Source organism: Ictidomys tridecemlineatus, chromosome 5 (assembly GCF_052094955.1).
Source record: "Ictidomys tridecemlineatus isolate mIctTri1 chromosome 5, mIctTri1.hap1, whole genome shotgun sequence".
Classification (NCBI taxonomy): Eukaryota; Metazoa; Chordata; class Mammalia; order Rodentia; family Sciuridae; genus Ictidomys; species Ictidomys tridecemlineatus.
Genome location: NC_135481.1, coordinates 143,180,941 through 143,201,420, shown reverse-complemented (window position 1 = coordinate 143,201,420; position 20,480 = coordinate 143,180,941). Strand labels below are relative to the sequence as shown.

At 35.8% G+C, this 20,480-nt stretch overlaps 1 protein-coding gene across 7 annotated transcripts in view; it reads right to left on the bottom strand.

Annotated features, from left to right (window-relative positions):
• Nucleotides 1-20,480, bottom strand: part of Mctp2 (multiple C2 and transmembrane domain containing 2) — a 220,093-nt gene that overhangs the window by 57,654 nt on the left and 141,959 nt on the right. For 6 of the 7 annotated variants that reach the window (XM_078051223.1, XM_078051224.1, XM_005320102.5 and 3 more), the window contains 3 exons: nt 13,328-13,429; nt 11,833-11,907; nt 9,565-9,684 (listed from right to left, as the gene is read on the bottom strand). In XM_078051223.1, coding sequence (XP_077907349.1) covers nt 9,565-9,684; nt 11,833-11,907; nt 13,328-13,429 — 297 coding nt within the window. Of the gene's footprint in view, nt 1-7,680; nt 8,993-9,564; nt 9,685-11,832; nt 11,908-13,327; nt 13,430-20,480 lie in introns of those variants that run through there. The other variant, XM_078051226.1, reaches the window with a different exon arrangement.

The following is a 20,480-nucleotide window of genomic DNA, read 5'->3' as shown; positions in this document are numbered from 1 at the left end:
AGTTTCATCATTTATGAGTTTCTATCGCCACCTGCAGGACTATCTTTAAGTAAACTAAAGCAATCATCCAGCTATTTGCTATTCTTTTTCTCCTTCTCCCTCCTTTTCTCTCCCTTTATTTTTTCTTTTCCTTTCTTCTTTCTTGAGGCATATGTCAAATTTCCAAGAAACCAAGCACTCTGTTATTGAAAACATGTACATCATTAAAAAATTAAAAATCACCAATGAAATGCAAAATTAACTTTGCCAGAAAAGATGCACTTAACAAAGGAACAGGCAACTCATTTTTAAATAGCTGAACACACAATTTATTATCCTGTTTTCAAAATAAAATTTGGAAGGAAGAAATTAGCATATAGAAGTTTCCTTACAAAAATGTAAGGAAATAATTGGTTTCCAAGGAATAACGGCTTTTGCTATAAAATAGTTTCCAAAATGTTTATAACCAATGTACCTAGATTAATCCAGAGCAGGAGAAAAACTGCTATTAGCAAATGCATACTTTGATTTCTGTTTCTTTCTAAATAGAAGACAAATATTGAATACTTCACAAAAACTGTTATTGTAGCCCAACAAATCAAGAGCAAGTTTTTGAAACAGAACTCAGACACTTTCAAAACACACAAAACCCCCCCACAGGTTATCATCTTTGTCCTTGTTGTCATTATCATCACCTTCATTATCACCATCACTATAGCCATGACATCTTGATGAGGAAAATTCATTTGCTATCACAGAAAGGTCAGCCAACTGCACACAAAATAACAACATAGATTTATGTTCCTCTATGGCACACTACCCTCCTGAGTGGCAACTCCACAGACTTACAAAATATTTCCCCAATGTAAGGTTCAGGAAAATTTACTTTAAAAGAAATATCAGAATCTGTGAATACTTTGGAGATAAAAGTTTCTACTCAGAAGCTAAGACCATAATTATAGAGCTTTTGACAATAAAAATCACACCTTGTAAAAATGGTGTAGGACTGGGACTTCGGTTCCGACAAACTATGAAGCTTGAGGAAAACAATTCACTCTTTCTTTCCCTCTGGATGAAATGAAAGCCCCTCCAACTTGAACATTCTATGGCTCCCTGTTTTCTAGATTAAAACTGTAGCCATTGACAACTTACTTAACAATGATTGTGCCAAGAAGTATACTTCTTTCTTTCCTGCCACCCCTTTGACAAAAGACAAAATGAAGCATTCCTGACAATAAGTTGAATCAAAGTTTAAAGAGCTTGGGCAGAAATAACAAAGTCATTTCAAAGGGCCAAAAGAAAAATATGGATTTAGAGCATAAGAGAACCCCAGGGAGACAAAATTAGTCAGTGAAGACTCCAAGAATATAGCTCAGATGATTGCAACGTTGGACCTGGTTTTGATTTGTCTTTATATCACATTTTTGTATAAGTGAGATCTGAACTATCAGACCAATGAAGCCCCTCCCCCCAATAAATCTGTTATTTCAAATGCCAATGACATAACCTCAAGATAGAGACAGAGGTAACAAAACACACCTTTCCAAATCATAAATCAAATGGCAAAAGTACAATACACTGTAGTAAACCCTAAGCAGACCACAAAGAAGGTTTCTCTCCATAAACATCAGATCAGGCAGCTAGAATGATTACTGGGCTCTCTTGTAACTGTCACCTGTGGTGGGTCTAATTACAGACTACCCAGGCAAGCACGCCCACATCACACAGCAATAAAAGGGCCCTCCGCGTGCCAAGCCCAGCCAGACAATGAGAGCACACGCCACCTGATGCGGAGCCCCAAAAGATCAGCCAGGGAGACTAATAAAAATGACAGCTTAGAAACAAATAACAAAGCTCGGACTGCAAAAAAAAGGCAGTATCAAATTAGCCAGAAATGTAAGTGCTGAGCATGGTTCTTCCACAGGTCAAAACCTGTGCAGAGAATGGTTATGACTGTTTTCACACACACCAGGTCCCTTGCTCTGTTTCAAAATATTCTTTTTCATTTTTGCATCACACAAAATGTTTGCACATCCAGGTGTCACATGCAGAAACAGATGGAAGGGGGCGAAAAAAAGCACTCGGTTTTGTGAAAATAAAAAATAAAATACCCCTAGGTCCAGGGGCTGTTGAACCTGGGTGGAGATTGGCCAGTTCCCTTCTGCCTATTCCAGCCCTCCTACTGCTGACTGCCTCTTAGTCATTTGGGCTGTTAATTAGCTCCACCCTGGATGGGCAGGGCCAGGAAAATGCATATCAGACAAGATGATGAAAGTCCTTAGTCTGTCTGTACATTTTACCCACTGATGGGCCACCATCTTCCATAGAAGCTCCACTTTCTCTGAGGAGAGGAGTTGGAATAAAAAGAAAACATCTGATAGCAGATGATTTGCACTAATGCTAGCATTTTCCAAGATGCAATGATGGGATGCTTACTGTGTATCCAACACTATCCTAAGCAGTAAGGGTTTAAGACTGGTCTTTGCATTTTGCAGTTGATGCTATAAATATATCGAACCTTCCATCATGTAACTGTGCATAATTCTTTAATGTGTGATATTAACCTGATGTATTAGGTCATCAAAATAAAACCATCCTTTTTATATGTGAAGAACTTAATCTGCTAGAGCAAGCATGAAGAGAATTATCATTCCCTTGAAGGCAGAACATGCTTTGGTGTTTGAGAGTTGCATGCACCTTAGTCCTAGAACTGGTTAGTTCTTCTTGATATTCTCCACAGAAACAAACAAATAAACAAAAACAAAAACTGAGGTTTGCATTTTCACCCTGTCATGTAACAGTTCCTCTGGGAATCCTCAAATCACACACCCTTTGGAATAAAACCGCGTGTGTGTGTGTGTGTGTGTGTGTGTGTGTGTGTGTGTGTGTGTGTGTGTGTGTGTTTTAAGAAAGCTTTTCTCTGAATCAGAAGAGCTCCATCTTTATCTTTACTTATGAGTAGTTATATTAGATAATAATTCCTACTGGCACTTGTAGTTCAAAATTTTTAAGTACTTACATATTTAATATATAGTTTGATCCTCAAACAGCAAATTTTCCTTATGATGGACTTTAAAAATCAAAATATTACCTTTTGTTTTCAAATGTAAGGGGGAGGTAGAAGGAAAGTGGGAGAAGAAAAGTGGGGGACAAAGAAGGTGAGGAGGGGTGCTGGAGAGGGTCTGGAGGGAGTGAATGGGTGGGGTGAAAGGAGAAAGGGACAGAGGAAAAAAGGGAGAAAAATAGGGGAGAAGCTAAATGGACAAATGACTGATCAGTATGACAATTTCGTCTTTGCATCTTGGTAGTTAACAGTGTGTCAGACACTCTGGGCTACTCTGTGGACAGAGAAGGAGGGAGGAAGAGGGTCAAGGTTAAAGAAAGCAGTCAAGCATTAGCAGCATCAAGGAGCCACGTGACTTCTAGAGGCTTTTCTTTCTCTAAGATTTAAGATCCTAAAATGAGGATCCCATTCCAAGTTAACAATAAGATATCTCCAGGGAGAAGAATGCACTGCACTGAACTCATTGGGATCTACAAAAGCCAAGGGCTCCTGCATAGAAAACTCAAAGGTGGCAGAAAATATGTGCTTTCAAGGACACTCCAACAGAAAGCTCAGAGCAGGCAGTGGTGGTGACAGGGCACGCTGATATAGGGGCTGGACCCGTGACACCAGAGGAGGGTGAACCATTCACTCACTGTCTCACACAGTAATATGTCGATGTATGCTTCTCTAGATTAAAACAAAAATGATCTAATGTTTATTAGTCAAAATAGGAATGCTCTAAAATACCAAGTGATTTCAGTCAGTCTATCTATGATTCTGTCTGGAAGCACAATTCAATTATAAGGTTGAAAATATAAACATGAAAATATGCTAAAACAGTTAATAGTGTCTTTATACATTTTCAACAGATAATCTTTTAATGCAATTACTGTAATTTTATTAAATGGCATAATTAGCTAATGCCTGAGGAGTTGTCAATAGAAGGTACAATTATGTGGTACAAATTATAATCACAATGTACAGTGATGGATTGTTCTTATTTTTAAAAATGCTGAAAAAAAACCTTTAAAATATTTTTGAAAGTATATTATGTAGTCTTCCATGAAAAGGAAGATGTGGGAAATCAGCTAATAAATGTTAAAACAAATAATAAAATGCCAAATATTTAAGCATTTTATACATATATATTTGCAAGTATGTACACAAACATTTAAAAGTTCTCAGAAATCCTCTCTTTAGTATAAAATGCTTATATTAACTGTGTAATTTTTCTTTTCCTCTTTTATAGAAATACTGTTCATCTTTTAGTGCCAAGTATGCAGACACCTACCAAATGAACAGGGATGTCTGTGTCTGCTTTGTGTATCCAATGGTGACTTCTAAGGGGGTGCAGTCATAGACACCCAGAGAGTGTTTGTCATCAAATGCAAGTACAACCAGTTGCAAACAGGTGATAGAACTTTTTGAAATAGTAAATCTTCTAGATACAGTTAACACATTAATAAGTGAATCATTAAAAAGATATCTGACAGACATTACTTGAGGAATCCAATCTTGAAACAAAATCACAGGTGCATTTGTCATTTGGACCAAAGCAAAATAAATCTGAATGTTCTATGGACCACAGGGGAATCATGAGCACAAGCAAATTTCAAAGTCTTGCATCCAGTTTTTCCAAAATGTTCAGCAGGGCAACTTTATGTTCCTGAGTGCTCTACACTTCATTTTTTTTTTTAATGTGGTACAAAGAATTGAACCCGGTGCCTCACACATGCAAGGCAAGCACTGTACCACTGAGCTACAACCCCAGCCCCTGTTCTCTACTTTTTACAGTGCAAATGAGTGTAAGTGTGTGTGTATGTGTGTGTGTGTGTTGTGCAAACATGCTTATCATGCATTAGAAAGGTTGATTCTGTTAACTGCTACTATTGGTTTTAAGTTCCAAGTGAGATTATTTTCTGTTTCTCAATATTCTAGGATCTTTCTAAATGCTAAATCCTATAAATGTTAAATAAGGGACAGAAAAAAAGAGATGTATTTTTTAACCTTATTGGTGGGAGGTTGATTGATGCCTTAAATTATATATCATATTACAGACTCTGCCAACTCTGAAGAATAAATTCTTTATTTTCCCACACTTAAAAAATTCAGGAAAAAAGTCATAGATGTTAAAATCATAGCTTTATGAAGATACCATTGATATATGGTAGATTTAGATTATTTTTAAACATCAAATATCCGAGTAAAAATTTAATAAAACAAGGAATCCATCAATGCCCCACATGCTTGCCTCTCTAGACATAATAGGTGTATCTGAAAGATGGAGGAAAAGGCAGAACTACATAAACAGAATCTTATTTTAAAAGCATCAGAAGAACTTTGCTTTTGAAGATAACTTCTCATAATGCCATCTCTTGAGTAAATGCTCTTTTATCATATGAAAACATAAAGTTATATCATAAGTTTATATATTTTTATAGACCATCATGGGGTTTGTAACAAAATAATAGCAAAACAAAAACAAAGTGAAACCCCATACATATAATTGGTTCTATAATATAAATATCACAGTGCTAAATTATCTCTAAAACCAAATTTATCTTCATTACCATCAAATGAGGTACTTCCATTAAGACACTAAGGATATTATATAGAATGCCCCACATGCAACAAAAATATGGAGCTATGTCTTGGATTGCTATTGTTTTAAAATATTTTGAAGGAAGGCATTAATACAGACTATAACACTCCTCTAGCCCATCCCTTATTTTGAAAAAAAATCTTGAAATATATATTGATTCATTTCATGACCCCTCCAATTGGTTATACTTAGGTTTCATTATATTCTTTCCTTGATAGCCCTTTCACATCATCTAAGCAAAATCTAAGAAAAGAATGAAAAAAACTCAGACCCAAATCTGGGTCTAGAGCCAGATACTAGGGTTTTCCAGATCATCCAGCTGGATTCCAAGGATGTCACATGTGTGTAAATACTGATGTTTGTGTTGTTTCCCTGGAGTTTTACAGATATAATATTTCCATGTTTTGCTTCTTTTCCTTTAGCCCTATCACCTGTAAACAAAGTGCTAGGGATTGAGAATCTTACCATCCACATAATTAAGGTTTCTTTCCCCAAAGGTATCCTGGACAAGCTCAGGAGTACCCCATGCATATCATCTAAACACATATCTGAAATGATCAATATGGTTGTTTCTAGAGCCACTGCCTAAATACAAGAATGACAAGTACTGCATCCTGCTTTATTTATTTGTTTATTGGCGTACTGGAGATTGAAGTCAGGGTCTCTGTGATTGCTAGTCAGATGTTCTACCACTGAGCTACAATATCCTCAACACTCCTGGGTGTAAACCCAGCTCTGCCTCTTAAAAATATATTAGCTCTGATAATTTACTTAACCTATAAAGCCTCATTTTTTCATCTGCCAAAAGAAGATAGTAATTATTATGTACATCAACAAGTTGTTGTAAGAACTAAGTAAGTGAATACTTGTAAAATGCTTGGGACTCTGCCTGAAACATAGAAAGCAGTGAACTAACACAAGCTACTAATATGCCTGAAGCTCAAGGCCAGTGTGAAAATAACCATGCACATGTGTATAAAATGTCATCTATGTTTACACATCTATTCATAGGAAAATACACAGATACACTTAATTTCCAGAAAGATATTTTAGTTACATTTGGTCTTTGTCAATAAATTGACATCTCATATCAGTTTGTCTTTCAACTGGGAGGGTCAAGACTATGACTTTTTCAAGGGACAAAAATATATATTTAATTTAGCACTAATAAGTAAAACTTGAAGAATGTAATGCACCAACATATTTAGAAAACTTAGGAGAAGGAGAAAGACAGAACTGAAAGAATTTTTTTATATATATTTATCCTCACCACAGGGGGAAACAAAAAGAACAGAAACATGATCTGGAATGTTTTGACCACCAAAAAAACTCTTTTGAATTTAATTTTGTACAATAACAACGAATTCAACAATATGCAGCAACATTAGCACAGAAGGTTCAGTGAAAATTCAGGATAACTACTTTTCTCAATGTTGAGAATACAACCACCATGTAGGTGTTAAGAGCATAAATCCCACACATGGACAACCTAACGAGATAAATTCTCCCACGGCTGTCCATCCACTTCTGATTCAACACCTCAGGAACCGTAAAGTCTGCTTTTCTTCAACTGCAGCTTTCAACAAGATATGATCTTGGCCTACGCACACACATACACACATACAGAGGAGTCCTTGGAAAATGTATGGTTTGCTTTTATAAAGTCTTAAAATTAACAGCCAGAATATATTGACCATGATCCCCACCATGTACATGTTTTTTATCATCTTGAAATAAAGGGAAGAACATGAAACTAATAGCCTATTTATGTTTCCTCACAAAACAGAAGGGGAAAAAAATCCCTTAGAGTGTGGGACCACCGTCACTTCCTGTACCTCTGAGGGAAGAAGACCCCCATCTCCTGCAGATATCAGAATCTGTGGATGCTCAAGTTCCTTACATGAAATGGCACTATACTCTATATCACCTACACACATCCTCTCATATAATTTCAATCACCTCAATCAGATTACTGGTAATGCCAAATATAAATGTTATGCAATTAGTGGTTATACTGTGTTGTATAAGGCAAAAGAACAAGAAAAGTGCCTGGTTTTGAATCATACAGATACAATTTTATTATTATTATTATTATATGCCCTGCAAATCAGCCATAGGGAAACAAGCAAGAAGAAGAGCTCCTTTATTTGCTTTCTGTGGGTCTTGGGCATTGGAAGGTGTGATGCAGCAGGCTGCCGCACAGGGCTCTGTTTCAAGGTGGTGCTCACCAAGGAGGACTCACCTTAAAGAAGGGGCAGTGGAGAAGTGCCCCCCCCACCCCGCCTTCTGCCAAGGCTCCCTTCCCATCTAGAAGTCCTCTCCCCTGGCCAACCTGTTTCTATTCATTTGTTCTAATCTTTCTTCGGATCAGGCCAGCAGTCCATTAATCATTTCTGTCATCCCCTACAGGATCCAGGGCAACAGATCTGTTTTTCTAAAATCACAGTGCCAGAAACTAAACTCAAGGAGGAGGAAATCCTTTGCTCCTCGCGGCGGCTGGCTGGCGTGATGACTGGAAGAAGCCACCAATTGTGTTCACTTTCCTCTTCTGCCCAGAATTGCACAGAACATTCCATGGAAAGTTTTGAAAGGGAATTCAGGTGGGAAGTGGAATTGGCAGGGTTGAAGAGGAACCCAACACATAAAGCCACCCACCGGCTAAGGAGGATGTGAGAAAAGGGGGTGGATAAATATATGTCAAGACAATGACAGATATAAATTAACAAATTCCTTATTTTCAAGGCCAAATATTTTGACAACTCCAGACATCAGAGAAGGCATATTAAACATAAAACTTGTAGACAGCATAGTCCTCTATGCCCCGATGTGATGGAAAAACTGAAATTAACTAGATCAAACAAAATGCTCCCCAATGGCAGCGAAAAAGCAAATCAAATATATCCAATTGAGAATGAGTGACTATAGAGAGAGGGTGAGAATGGCCTTGGCCCTGTTGACATCTTGAGCTCATTTTTTTCTAAGTCTGAGCCAGTGGGGTAGCAGAGATTATTAAGGTAATACTGATGTTAGAAAACAAGAGATAGAAGAACCATGTGAAGTGCAAAAGTCAGACCTGTACTTATTCATAGGCCACTCATGCATCATGTCAGTCCCTATAGTAATCTCCACTCAATACAGAAATCAGTGCCATAATACCATCATTCAAAATTTGCCAGTGAAAGACATGATATCTTCTTCTTATGGGTAATAATGCCAATCTGATTTAGAACAAATCCCTTGACAAATAAGAGAGAATGTCCAGAGAGTCAAAGTGAGGGTGTTGTAACAACTGCCAAGTCCTTCCAGGATTCTTGAATACTCTGTGATACTTAGGTGGCTTTAAGTTCTCTTCCAGTTCTTTGATCCTATGATTATACATATGCTCATAAGAATGAACCAGTGTTATCAGAGAAAAGGATATACTTCATATACATGAATATTTCTCTATTATGACATTGAGTTAAATGGTAATATGTAATGATCAGTTATGCAGCAAGTGGCTTGATAGGAATAAATGCTTTTAATATCAAAGTTTATTAATACTTACTTAAAACCTAAATCAGAGCCATTTATTTATAATCATGTGATTATTCAGCTGCCATTTTTCATAGTAGGCGTCAGGACAGCAACTGTACAAATCTGGCTATATAACAACTACAGAAAATTTAAATATATATGTGTGTATATTTATATTATCTTTGCAGTATACACATGTATATTTAAATTTAAATACATATACATATGTATGTAACACTCTCTTAAGCTCCTCAAGAAATGGTACATAAGTAGGATTTTGTTAATTTAAAGCATTTTCATGACCTAAGTACAATCTTATAAAGACAAACCCAACATAATCCTTTATGCTATAATATATTTTACAAAGACAAATGGCTACAAAGAAGCAGCAAATAATCTGAACATAAAAAAGAAAGCTTACCACAAATGCTATGGTACTTCTTAACGTGGACTCCCACTGGAAGCAGCTCTTAAGGAACTGAATTGTATTCCATACTGCCATAGTGAGTCTTTTCACACGGTCCACATCTCTTGATAAGATCTGATATAAAAAAATGAAAATGGAGAACTTGATTTAAATACTCCAAGTATTATCTTGAGATCAAGTAGCCTGATCATTTAAATTATCTTCTGTGGAGGTGCCAATTAGAAAAACTAATAGAAAGGGAACGTCCGATACTACTAAAACTGTTTTACAATATTATCATCCATAAGAGGAAAAACAATCCCAGTGTATAGTTACAGCTCATTTGATGAAGAATAACTCTTTCAATAATATTCGGCACAAAACAGGTCTGGTAAAAGGTATAGCAACTGGGCTTCTGATACCATGGAATGTGTGAAAGTGTATGCGTGAGACACAGGGAGAGAGAGAGAAAGACAGATGGACACAAAGAAACAGAGTCAAAGCTCACAAGAATGGGAATGAATGCTGATATTGTTTTTCTTTGGAATTAACTGCACAAATTCATAGTGGACAATTCAAGTAATATAGCTCATCTTGTCTTTACGCCTATAAGAAAGTATAGTTCTTGGAAGAGAATCCAGTCCTCCCTCTTCCCAACTGTATAATCCTAGGCAAGTTACTTAACTCCTTTACAAAATAGGACTGCTATTAGTCTCACTTTACAAGTGGTTGTAATGTTAAGAGAATTAAGCGCCTTAGAAAAATACCTGTCACATAGTAAAAGTTTTTAAGAATTTGTATCAAAAGCAAAAGTATCACCCTTATGAACACTGGGGGTTACTAAGTGGTTAAAGGCACTCAGGAGGGTCGTGACCTACTCCAGGAGTTCAGCCTCAAACCCCTCATTTTTCTCAGAGCCCAAATCCACCCCACTTGGAGGTCATGTTTTACAAAGGAAATGTCTTTTCTCCCTGTTTTAGGCAGATTCATTTCAATTTGTTTGCAAAGCAGCTACACCATCTACCTTAACTCAAGTATTAACTTTCAGGCAAACAGAGCAAAATGCAATAATAATAATAATAATAATATAATAATAATAATAATAATAATAATAATATAAAAAAGGCCTTTACTCAGAATATACAAAAAAATAATATCATAGACTGCCAGTATTAGGGCAGACTGAAACAAAACATTTATTTGGATGCTTCCCTTTAGAAGATGGTTAAGGCCTTTTGCAATTGTGCCCAGAAGTTCATGGGAAACAAAAGGTTGATAAGATGCCTTTATATTTAACTGCTTTGTTTCATCCACAGCTGCTGAGCCCAAAGGAAGTAGTGGAAGTAATAAACGCTTTAAAAAGGGGACACTTTGTTCTTTGTTACACAACTGAAGAGGGACAATGGGTACAGAGTGAAATCCTGAACTGTATCTAAAGAGGACAGGGAGGGACTGAAGGGTTGGGGTGGGAAGGTAAAGGTCATAGTAAAAAAAATTGTAAAACTTCCACTACTTGTCCCTGATCTTCACTTTTGTTGGACCAAAGAGAGGAATTTCAGGCAACAGGCAGAGGTAAAGTTAGACAATTCAGCATGGGGTAAAATGCCAACACAGCCCAAATTTAGACAACACACAAGTGATAAGAAAAGTCTTTGGGTAATCTGAGGCCAGAAGTCTGGAAGAGTCCTCTGGGTTAATTCCCTTATCCACTCAACAGGCAGAACACCTCCCTGCAACTTCAAAAGCTAGAGACTGAAATAGCTACAGTGAAGGAGGGTGGACAGGCAAGGGAATTCAGGAGGATGTCTATGCTAGGAATTGTTCTTTAAGAATGATTCAGGAGAATACTGGAGGGCTGGCTGAGGCTTCTGCTTCAACCCATAGGTTTGTTTTAAGTCTCTGTACCCCATTCTTATTAAACTGCCTAATGTTCTTATTTTTGGAGAGAAGGAAAGACAAATGGAGAGAGAGGGAAGGAAAGAAGCAGACAAGCAGTGAGGAAGAAGCACTTGGGTGCTGGGAGTTTATGTGCCCAGCAGCCAGTCTAGGGGACCAGCCTACCTATTTTTTTTTTTTCTGTACCTGGAATTGAACCCAGGGGCACTTAACCATTGAGCCACATCCCCAACCACCTTTTGTATTTTATTAGAGACAGGGTCTCACTGAGTTGCTTAGGTCCTTGCTAAATTACTGAGGCTGCCTTTGAACTCTCAATCCTCCTGCCTCAGTCTCCAGAGCCACTGAAATTACAGGTATGCACCACTATGCCTGGGACCAGCCTACCTTTTTGGACAGCTTCCGGCTATCTTCAACAAAGCGCTTTTCTCTGGGAGTAAAGGTCCTAATACTTGCCTTGACCTAGAAAGACATCAGTTGTTACAAAGAACAGCATGCAAGTGGCCTTTACCATCCTTCTCCTCTGTCTAGTAACCAGATAAAAGATGGAAACCAATGCCTTTGGACCCTGAAGCCTCTGGCAGGGTCCAAAGGCAGATACCCTAAGCTCTGCCTTTGTGGAGCATTTCAGGAGAGTCCTTGGGCAGGCTGGATATTGGAGAGTGTTGCCTCCACTTCAGTAATTCCTAGGAGGTAATTTAAACCACACCACAGAGAGTGATGTTCATACATTCTCAAACTAATGTCCCTGGAAGATAAAATTTCCCTCTCATATTATTTTGAACTTAGCTTACACAGATAATACCTGGTACATGCTCATCAGTTTTCAGCTTATTAAAGGAAAAAAAAAATCTTTTCCACAGAGAATCTCAGTTCTTTTCAATGACCTGGAAAAATAAATGGATGTACCACATCATTCCCATTTTATAAGAAATAAACTGAGGCTCAGAGGGATTTAATGATTTATTCAAACCATCAGAGAGAGAAAAAACACACACAATAAAATCCAAGTCCTTCTCCTCTGCATCAGATGGACAACTGAAAAGTCACTTAAGAGAGATATTTTGTTTTTAAGGCGTTAATCCCACTTGCCCTTAAGCTCAGATTTTTGTCTGAGTATAATAACCTTTATATACAATGCATACACAAATGCTTGCCAGAGAAAGGCAGGAATGGGGGCAATATGTCCTCTAACCTCCTTATGTTTGATGTCCTTAAAGGTAAAGGGAGGAGATGACCAAAAAAAAGAAGGAGAAACATGCTCTTATACTGAAGACTATGCCCAGAGTTCTAGCACTACTGAGAGCCAGGGAACATAAGGATAAAAATATATTTATATAATATATAAAATTTTGCATTATATATTGGACAGATAACATATAATAGACTATGTAGAGATTTTTATATATATCATACATTTTACCTTGTATATAGGTTATATGTTCATTGTATAAGTTTCATCTATATATTACATAAATTTTAGATATATATTTATGTAATGAGCTATACTTTATATAACATATAGATATAGCATCTTTGGTATATATGCCCATTTATTTATATAATATTGAGCTATGTTATCTACCTATATCTGTATATTTATATGATATATAGATTACATAGATCTATTTTTTCCTTTTGTTTTTACTCATTCCTTTGCATTTCATTTTACTGAGAATTAAACACCATTGATTCTGCTGATGGAACCTGAAAGCTGGGATTCTCAGCACAAATTTTAGGGCTGAGGTTTTAAAAATGATTATCCCCTCTTTCTCCAATCACAACAATCAAGAGATACTGTTCATTAGTTTCAGTCTCTAAAGCCTGGTCACCTTTATTTTAAGTACAAAAATGCTAGGAAGTATGACCCAATAAGACTTACCGGATTATATATGAGGTCCATCTCTAAGTAAATAACTCCTTTAAAAGCTTGTTCTAAGTCTTTATTCTTCAGTACATAACAATTTGGTTGCCCGTCTTTAATCTGTTATAAACAAAAGATAAAATACACAATAGTACAAACTTTCTGTAAGGTTTAAACAGAATAACCACAACTCACTTTGGTAAAGTTGCAAAGGGAGTGAATTTATTAAACAGAACCTAAATCTATCATGAATCAATTTTTAATTCCAGAGACCTGTTATAATAGATAAGAAGGTAAAGTAACAACTACCAGGAACAAACTTGTGTGTTGATAGAAAATTATTGGTACAAATCGTGACAGAACCACATAGCCTTTTCCTTCAAACACCCCAGAGGTTACACACTTTCATGTACCCCCAAAATGATTAATATTCTACAAAATTCCTGGCCAATACTCCACAAGACTGTCAAGGTCATGGGAAAAAAGGAAAGACTAGGAAACCATCATAAATCAGAAGAGAACAAGGAGATAAGATGACTGAATATAATGGGATACCCTGATCTGGATCCTGGAAAAGAAACAGGACATTAAGTGCCAAAACTAGTAAAGTCCAAATTAAGATCAGAGTCCAGTTATTAATAATGTACCAATGTCATGGTGTCTCTTAGTTTTGACAAAACTATCACGGTCATTTGAGAGAGTAACATTAGGAGAAACTGGGTGGAGAGTATGTGAGGATTCTCTTGTCTTTACAATTTTTCTGTGAGTCTAAAATTATTCCCAAACTATCTTAAGGAAATAAATAACAAATCTTTATTTTTTCATAAAATGATAATACTTCACCAACTAGCAAAGTAAATTAAATAAACCAATCAGCCCACCTAATATTGAGGTCAAAATCATTCAAAATCTAAATCTTTAAAATAAACAAGTTCCTCTGATGTCCTCTTTCAACCAGTATGTCACATCTGAGTCACACACTTAGCTACCCACTGACCCAGCATATATGACTTCTAAGGAAAACATCCCCTGTATTGTTTTAGAAACCATTCAGCTCTCTCTTGAAAGGCATGTTAATTATCTAGATTTAATCACTCTCTTCAGATTTGATAGCAGCCCTGCTTTTCATTGTACACGTAGAGGTATATGAAGTAATTAAACTTCTAGCTTTTAAGAAGTGTATCCATTAACTCTAAAAGGTCCTCGGCAAAACTTGAGTTTTTCAGAAATTCTATCTGGAATTGCAATGACCCCATCATTTAGGTAGCTTAGGAAATTTGAGGGCCTGAAATTTGAGCCATATTTTAAATGACTATTGCCATCTCCACCGGCATTCACACAAGTGTTCTTATAAACAGTGGTGGAAATGAGTTGAGTAAGTCACAAGGGGAAACGGCAATTCCACTTTACAAGGGAGAGGTCATCTTCCTTCCCAAAGTCACTCCACCTCTCTCGGATTGAATAGCTTTTATACAGAAAGATGGTTTTCCTGGCCAGTGGCTAAGAGGAAGGGGGTGCCCCATAAAGACCTGGTTTCCTTCCTCAACGGTGTCCAAACAGGATTCTGAGCTTCCGCTTTGATACACAGTCTCACTTAATAAATTGTGGGTGTTAAAGTTGAAAGAAATAAATACAAAAACAGCATTGCAGTTTGCCAAGCTGAATTTGATCCAAATTAGCTTTGCTTCAAATCCATAGTCATTGTACTGTTATCTTAAAATTTCCATGATTTCTTAAGGGTTAGGGTGGGTCAAGAGAAGAACAAGAGGTATCAGTTTAAAAAGAAATATTTCATAGCAAAAGAAGATTTTTTTTTTTTTTTAATTTGGTAAATGGCCATTTCCTGTTACTCAATGTCCCTTGCATTGTGTCAGCAAAAACCAGCATCCACCTAGGGACATTAAAGCCGTCATCAAAGTTAGAGATATAATTAAAGCAATCCATGTTTAGCACTTTTGGAAAAATAATTCATTTAAAATGTACGAATTTTAAAAGTTTAAAAATTACAAAAAAATAAAGACCCTTTGAACTTCCTCAAACATCACCATTCTTTCCTTTGAACATAAATTAGAATGTGGCAGGTATTTTTAAATTTTTATTAAGAATTTATACTTATAAAAATAGCATTGAAAAAAGTGTTAAGCATTTTTTGCCTAAGTGATATGCTAGATGTATTCTGCAACTTCATTTTGTATTTACCAATATTATTTGTAATTTGATTACATTTATAAACAGATCTCATTTATAAACTACTCTTCATGTCCAACATGCAAATAAACTAAGATTTATCAATTCTGTTGATGAACATTTATTAATTTTACTTTTTCAATCTGTTCACCATAAGGAATATCTTTTGGGTCATAGTTAAAGATAAGTGGAAAATGGAAATATACTGTAATAGTTTGCAATTGAAATGTGTTTGGGTTATTAATAGGTTAATGCATTTGAATATTTAGTGTTAGAATTAAATACTGAAATAGTAACAGAAGAGACTAGCTTTTAAAATATCTTCACTTTCTACTGTCTTTATGTAATTAAACTTCTGACAAAACAATATAGGATTACAAGTTCTTCTGTAACATCCTAACTTACCAAATTCTTGTGTGAGTGCATGTATACACAGGAAATGAAAACAAAACATACACACAGGTATATATCACATGTTTGTATCACGTGAGTTATGCTTATTATTTGTACTTAGACTTTTGAAGATTATTCCTCATTGTCAATAATTTTATTATTTGTACTTAGACTTTTGAAGATTATTCCTCATTGTCAATAATTTTATATTTATATATAAATCTCAGAACTTTACTTATCATATTCAGTGAGAAAATAAAAGCACAAAGAATATTTAGAAGAGAGCATATACACAAATTTTCATCCCTGGCTATAGATAATGCTTCAACTTAAAACTCAGTTTAATTTTCAGTTCTGTATCAACAAAGGCAAGAAGGAAAGATAGTTACGTAACTCTGAAGAGTCTTCAGGGGCTGAATCTGAAAGGACTTCATTTGACTCAAATATAAGTGTCTTGGATGAATTTTGTCAGATAACTCTTTAAATCAACCTATTATTCATCTTTTTATACTGAATTTTTCATATGTAAAGAGTGCCTGATACTATGCAGTAATTTGTGGCAGGCATCTCCCCACAGCAGTAATATAGTTAACCTCATTAGGAACTAAAATGTCCATAACCAGAAAAATGGGTGTTTTCATGTTTCGTAGATGTTTTCAAGCATATTTTGTCTATAAAGCTTATATCAGGAGCCTAGGTAAGCATTATTTTATTGGTAAATTAGCTAATAAATGAATGAGTACAGGAAGCTTGCTTCTGAGTAATGATTCAGAATTTTATAATCAAAAAGAAAGTTACTGAGAAATTAGTCTGGTTTAAAATTTTTAATCTGACCCACAATAATTCTCAAACTATTCAACATTTTCGTATAGTAAAGATTATTAAATCTGCTTAAATGAGCTCTAAGCAAAGTCAATATGAAAAGCTTTTTTAAACATTGTTTGGTAGAAAATAATTTTTGAGTCCAATAAATGTTCTAACACTCATTATATTAGAAAACTAATCTATTTTATAAGCAGCATGTAATAGGCACAGGTATGTAAGAATAGAGAAAAAAGTTGTATCTAGAAATTTAAAAAAAATAATTATTTTCCAATAACTTGACATTTACTAGAAGAAAAAAAACTTTGATGCAATGAGTTATCAAGTGATTCAACAGCAAAATTGATCAGAAGCATTACAAAGGAATAAATCCACCAGTTGATTTAAGTAGAAAAGACACACATTTAAGATCAGAATCCAAATACAGAGTCATATTGATTCCTTCATTGTTTGACCTAAAAATTAGAAAATGGAGAACACTGGGGTATAACCTAGCATTTTCTATTAGATGTCTTTCATTTCATGCAAAAGGCAAAACTCGTAACTGTGAGAACACCATGGTGCACGGTTAGTCCCAGCTGATGTAAATGTAATAAAATGTGATGAGGACAGACATGTGGCTTGGCAAGAGTACAATACACTTTATCTGGGGTAGCTAGTCACCCATGAGCAAGAGGGTGGGGACGGACAACAAGTGGCAGGAACTTACAGGGAGGAAATCAGACACATACATCCAAGAGAGTCCACAGGTCACAGGACTGGGAACCCACAGGGAACCTTATCAAAACAGCCATCTGGAAAACGGGAACTGTTCTGCCAAAGCTCCCCGAGTCCTACTAGTTAATTTTTAACCCCTTAAGGGAAACTATTGCTTCAAGATCATGTCATACCCTCCCCTTGTGTCTAGGTCATCAAGACAAAGGGGCAATAAACTACTCACAGGACATGAGGGAACAAGAACAAAGGCACCTCAAGTCCTTAAAAGTCCTAGGTTCTAAAAGCATCCTGGTGTCCTCCCTAGAAGGGACCCATCCAGTGCCTGTCCTGAACATTTGTGCTCTTGCTCTTCCTGGTAAAGTCCTGCTTGAAATTCATCCTGCAGGATGGCAAGAACTGGCAGCTACTGATTTTCATGGTCTCTTTGGCTCCATGGGTCTCCCCTGCCACAGCAACAACTCAAATTTTTCACCCGACTTGGAAACAGGCCTGGTTCCCATGACAGGAGTTATAACCAACAGGAGAGATTAAACTGTCCACTAGGTCACTGTTGGTTCTGCAGGGAGTACTGTCACCAACCAGCCAAGGCAGCACAGAACTCCTTTTAAATAAAAAATAGAGAGGAAACATTCCCTTATATAATAACCCATTCTCCCACATTGTTCAGAATGGTTCTCTACCTCCCAAATATTCTAGAGTGAACCTGACTAATCCTCAGCTGTAATTCATTAAGTTCATTTCCAATTTTTAACAGTTGTAAACAGTGTGATGAATTTATCCGCAGATGTCTCTGTGCCTTCATGATACATTTCTAAAGATAAATTCCTAGAAATGGACTTGCTGAGTCGTGGAATACATCCATTCTCATAGTGCAGGTAAGTAGGCAGTTTGTCTTTCTGAAATGCTGTGTTAATTCACATTCCCAGGCTCAGCGAAGAAGCCTGTCTGTTTCCCCACAGCTTGGCCAACTGCAGGCATTTTAACTTAATATACTTAAAATTTCATAGAAAGAAAAAGTTTGGGATTAATATGAACTTCTTTTTTTTTTTATAACAAATGAGACTGCACAGTTTTCACTGTTTTTTTTTCATGTTAAAAAACAATAGACCAAGGTAGGGCTGTAAAACCAGACACATCTAGATATGATTCCCACCTCTGGCATTTAACATTGTGTGACTATGTGCAGTTACTGTACCTCTCTGAGCCCCAATGGTCTCTTCAAAATAGATAGACTATGAATACTCAAAGACATGTGTATATTAATTTTTTACCCATTTTATCCAAGTTTCTTCTGCAGACTTATACCAACTCATACTCCCAACAACAGAATTTGAGAGGGTCCTTTTCTATATTTGTTAAGCTGATTACCTAAATGAATTTCATCATTTAAATTGCTAAACAAGGTAGATGAAGATGACAGCTCATCCTACAAGTGGTTATTATATAACAGGGACTGTTAAATGTTTCATATGGGCCAACTCATTCAATTCTCACCATATATACCCACTGCATGTATAATAATAATTTTACCTTTATTTTATTAACAAGGAAATTCAGATAGAGAGGTTAAGTTACTGGACCAAAGTCACACAGCCAGTTTAGCTGAGGAGCAGAGGTGCCAACTCATGCAATCTACTTCCAACAACTACATTCTTTCCCACCATGATCATAATTGGATGAATCATGAGACATTCATATGCTTACAGGTTATTAGGATTTCCATTTAATTTAATTTTCTGGTAGGTTGAATTGTCGTACCTTATTGATTAAAGATAACTTATAAATTAGTGATGCCTATTTGCTTATATGCTATAAGTATTTTTTATATGCTCCTAAGTCTATATTTTGTCTTTTAGTTTATTATGTTGATTTTTGTTTTGGCCATATCTTAAGATATCTTAAGATTTCTTTGACCATTCCTCTTTTCAGTTTGTTTGTATAGAATGAGTGCTGTAATGCTTAGTGTAACACACTGACATTTTCCCCTAATCGATCAGCAACAAATTTTCCCAGAATCTCTTAAGTAGTTCACCATTTCCTCAATAACTTCATATTTCAAATTTATAATATATTAAATTATCTCCAATTATTTAGTCTTCTTTCAAGTACTTCAGTATGCTTCTAGAATTTCCTCACCTAAGTCTTACACATTCTAATTTGCTTTCTATTGTAGTCCGATGCTTTTTTAGATATTTTTTTTAAAAAAATCATTCCTATGAGTATAACCATTGATCTTGTTTAGTTAATATTGATCTTAGTGACCTTTTTATTTTAATGTTACATATTAATTTTTTTATGTTTATAGATATCTGACATCAAAGAGTATCTACAAATGTGTTTTGTTAAAATACACATTCTTTCTTTCTTCATATAATTCTGCATTGACTGGAGCTAACATAAAAGCCTTAATTTTCACTTGTTAATTCATAAACAAACTCATTAAATTCTCAAACAATTTGATGCGGAGACTGCTATTTAAAGTGAAGAAAGAGAAGGAATACGGCTGGTATTTCAGCAATGACTCTTAGGCCTTGAAATTTCTGATATCGTCCATCACATTAAGAAAGTGTCTTCAATTAGTAACTTATTAGACTATTTATTCATATTATATTGTTGTTTGTTTTCTTCCTTTAACATATCAGTGATTTAAATTGCACAATAAAGTTCCTAAACTTTCTGATATTCCAAGAAAGGTATATGAACAATTTCCTTCTTATTACATCTATAATTTTGGGGATGAGGATGTACCTTACTGATATAGCACTTGCCTAGCATTTGCAAGGCTCTGAGTTCAAACACAAGCACTGGAAAAAAAAAAGTGAGTTAAATGTGTTTTTGATGTCAGTTTTTCTAGTCTCAAGTAAAATTCATGAATTTTTCAATTTTATTTTTATTTTTTGGTTTGTTTTGTTTTGGTTTTGGTCCTTAACCACTGAGCCACATCCTCAGCCCCCTCCCCCCTTTTTTTTTAATGAGACAAGACCTCAATAAGTTGCTGAGGCTGCCCTCAAACTTGCTATCCTCCTGCCTCAGTCTCTATGGTAGCAAGGAT